The sequence below is a fragment of the Arachis stenosperma genome, chromosome 8 (genome assembly GCF_014773155.1).
Source record: "Arachis stenosperma cultivar V10309 chromosome 8, arast.V10309.gnm1.PFL2, whole genome shotgun sequence".
Classification (NCBI taxonomy): domain Eukaryota; kingdom Viridiplantae; phylum Streptophyta; class Magnoliopsida; order Fabales; family Fabaceae; genus Arachis; species Arachis stenosperma.
Genome location: NC_080384.1, coordinates 52,441,499 through 52,445,668, shown reverse-complemented (window position 1 = coordinate 52,445,668; position 4,170 = coordinate 52,441,499). Strand labels below are relative to the sequence as shown.

General features: G+C 27.4%; 1 protein-coding gene across 1 annotated transcript; it reads right to left on the bottom strand.

Moving 5' to 3' along the window:
• Positions 1-1,386: 1,386 nt before the first annotated feature.
• LOC130944907 (bidirectional sugar transporter SWEET12-like) lies at positions 1,387-3,818 on the bottom strand. The gene is made up of 6 exons (XM_057873495.1): positions 3,664-3,818; positions 3,436-3,472; positions 3,114-3,324; positions 2,642-2,803; positions 2,430-2,549; positions 1,387-2,033 (listed from the first exon to the last, which is right to left on the bottom strand). Exons 1-6 carry the CDS (start codon positions 3,701-3,703, stop codon positions 1,695-1,697), a joined length of 909 nt encoding a protein of 302 aa, XP_057729478.1. The 5' UTR covers positions 3,704-3,818; the 3' UTR covers positions 1,387-1,694.
• Between the last annotated feature and the right edge of the window lie 352 nt (positions 3,819-4,170).

The following is a 4,170-nucleotide window of genomic DNA, read 5'->3' as shown; positions in this document are numbered from 1 at the left end:
AGGTTCAACTATTATTTTGTCCTAGCATCTTAAAAAAATTAGAAGGATTCTCTTATAAAGACGCCTAAAACGTCTTTTTATGAAAACACTTATGTGTCGCATTATTATTGGATGTATTAATGAATCTGTTATTTTTTAATTTTTTAACAAACAATAATAAAACTGATTTTTTTATAATAATAACAATAAACTTAATTATTATCAGATACAGTCAAACCGACCAATTTACATAACTCACTGATCATGATTTAAAAAAAAAAAAACAAAAATCAGGAATATATTTATTTTTTATCAAAAAAGTTAAACATGATTCGGTTTAGATCATGTAAATCGGTCAGATCAAATTGGGTCTAATAATTATAGTGTGGACAATTGGATTTATTATTGTTACTATAATAAACTGATTATGTTATGATTTATTAAAAAATAAATTATTAACCAGTTTAATAAAAATGTCTAATAATATCATAACACATATAAACGTTTTTAAAAAAAATATATTTTTAGTATATTTATGGAAGTGGTCTCCAAAAAATTATCCTATGATCAAGGGTGTTAAAATTAAAAATGAAAGAAAGTTGTTAATCAAAATAAAAGAACATAAATTACAACAATTTCGCTCTATAACTTCTTTGAGTAGATTTTTTTGCGGCGAATTGGTCGTATTAGTGTCTTGATGAGTCGCTTTCAAGTTTCAACTATTTATTTTGTCCCTTGTTGGAACATCATTGTCAAAATTTATGACATCAATGCATATAAAAATTTTAAAAAATTATTGTTAAAAAGAAAAAAAAATCATCACAAAAAAAGAAGAAACATGTAATCTAAACTTTTTCTTCATGTCGATCCGGACCATGCACATATGATAGGAACTTTGGAATAATAAATAACTTTTTACCAACTACTATTGAGTATATTTAATGATTAGTTTTTCCATCACTAATTATATTAATATGGGTTTATGCTCCATGCACCAACGAAAAAAATATGTATTAAAGATTTTGTTATTAACACTTCTTATTAACAAAACCTTAGTACTACCAACCAATAACCAGTGCTTTAATTAAAACTTCTATAACAATTTATTAAGAATTTAATTTTAATGTATTAATAATATAAAAAATTTTAGGTTGACCAATAAAATTTATATATTTAAGTAATTTTTAAATAAAAAATTTAAAAAATTATTTTTATTAGTGTGACAATACACGATTGTTTGCATATATAAAAACAAATTTATAAGTATTTTTCAAACTTTTATAATATATTTATCATAATTAATAACAACAATAATGAAGTGGGGACAATTTCTATATGAACTTCCCTGGATCCGGGGGCATATATTATATAATATAAAATTAATGAAAACAAATATAAAATTACATAAAATAAAGGAGTAACCAAAACAAGTTAAAAATAACTATGTATACAGAGAGAGATATAACAATAATAATAATAATAACAATAATTATAGAAAAAGATATATCTACAAGAGGCATATAGTCCCATACTACCCCTTAGCTTTTAATTTTGTTTTAAGCGTTTCACAATTTTACACGTAAATTGAAGAACCCCACAACATAGATGAGAGAGATCATCATTATCATCATCATCATAGAGAAGAAGAAGAAGATCTTAATCATATTGAAGCTAGAGGCACCCTTAATAATTCCAAACTCTCTACACTATTCACTTCATGACTTGTTGTTATTGTTGTCTTTCTTGTCCTTAACTTCTGTTTGGTTGTTTTCTTCTTGTGATGATGATGAATCTTTGTTCTTCTCTTCTTCTTTTTCTACTTTTGTTTCTTTCATTTCTATGTTTTTTACTATAACTTCTACTTTCTCAATATCGCGTTTTTCCTCCTCCTTCTGCTGTTTCTTCTCGTCTTCAACGTTTTGTTCGATGTTGTTTTCAATGTCGGCAATTTTGTGTTCTGGTAGCTTCTCATCTTGAACCGATTTTTTATTTCGATACATTGCATAGAGAACCATTTGAACCGTTCCAAATGTTAACCCCACAACGTTCGGGAGCTGTCCATACACAAAACACATGGTTACAACATTTTTTCATGCATTTTCCATAAGGACAAATCAGTCTAGTAATTACTAGAATCTGCTAATCCAATCTCTATATAAATAATAATACAAATTAAATATATTATTTTAAAAAATTACTCACATAAAAATATTCTCACGTAAAAATTATAACTACATTGTAAAATATATTTATATGATAGAAATTTATATGCAGTTATTTTTGTGTGAAGTTGTCAGTCAAAAACCATCAGATGATTTGACATATTAATTAAATTATTATCTAACGGCTCTCAACTATCAACTACTTTATATTAAGACAATTATATATGAGTGTTCACTAATTTATATACACTAATTCTCAATATTAATATAAAATTATTTTATACTCACAGTAACGTAGATGTCTTTGAGAAAGATGCCGTACAATAGCCACATGATTGCGCTAATGAAGAGAAGAAGAGAAAGAGGAAAAGGAAGGAACTCCACGCTTTTGGTTCGGATAACCGTCCTCTGAAATTAGAAACAAAAAATTAATTAGTATATATTATATATAGAGTAAGATTCAATGAGAAATTCATATTACTTTTTATATATATACTTACAATGATGCTCAAAGGTGCTGCAAAAACAGTAGTGGCAAAGACAACACAAATCCATCCAAGAAGCTTGGGACGATTTGCTCCTTTTGCTAGGATATGTGTTAATAGAACAATTGTGCAAAATCCTCCAAAGTTCAATAATAGAATCATTCTCAATGTGGACATCTACAATATCAAACAATAATGTTAGTTATATAGTTATAATAAAAGCAAAAATTTGCGTATATTTGTTTTCATACGAAATTGTAGCTAAGAATCGTTAGATGATAATTGTGTCAAACATATCAAATCATCTAACGATTCTCACTACAATAACAGAGATAGGCATTAGCGGCGGAAAATTGGCGACAAAAAACACCGTCGCTATTATCTGTATCTGTTATAATGCCTTAACTGTCATATTTACATAAAGATAATTGTACGTGAGGTTTTCATCTATAAAAATATTTTTGATTAGTTAGATGTAATTACTAACCCTAACTTTCTTGGGGCAGTAAGTGATGAAAATGGCAAGGTAAATAGTCTCAATGACACAACCAAATGCATTGATTGTGATAAGAAGAGTTTCTCCGGTTTTGACATAGGCATAGAAGATCCAAAGCATTGCACTGAAGAGTGCTGCCACATATGGAATTGATTGGAATCCTTCTGTTGATTTCTTCTTGCATACTCTATAAAATGTTGGTCTGAAAAAAAAAAAGCACATGCATGTGTTCATCACTACTTGATTTACTAATTAATAAATAATAATATTTATTATATTGAAAGATCATAGCTAGATATATAGATATACTTACAGTGGTGCTAGAAAGCATACAAAGGAAGCAATGTTGCCTACAATAATAATTAACAAGAAAAACTATATTAGTTCATGTTTCTATAAGGAAAAAAAATTATATAGAAATGAAAATAAATAATAATTTCACTAGAAAGAACAAGAAGAGGAAGTAGAAGAAGAGGAGAATATACACATGATAATAATAATAATGCAAAATGATGAATTTAATTTTCTTTTGTAAACATACCTAGAATTCCAAAGATGAAAACTAAAGGACTGTGTGCCATGCTTGAATGTTGGTTTTGGAATAATTAATTAAAATCTCTCTATTCAAAAACTCCCTTGTGTGAAGGGGGGGAAGAAGAAGAAGCTACTTTGCTCTCTAAATTAAATTTCTCTCTGTCACACTCATTTCAAAGAGAATAGAATCCCCTATATAGGGTGCATGGAAGGGTATGTGTATGTAGTAGATTATTTATTTAAAAAAAATAATTATTAATTAGTACAATTTTGCATGGACATTATGATTTTATTGAAAGTATGAATGAATCATGTATGTATGGTTGCTTTAGAAAGCATATAGGCTTTGAGGGCCACACAAAATAAACCATGCAATACCAAATAAAATTGCCAGCTCAACACTTAATGTAGTTGCAATGTTGTTCTAATAATAATAATAATAATAAATTAATAATAATTAATGATATTGGGCCACACACAACACTTACACACATACACATATACACTCTTTTAC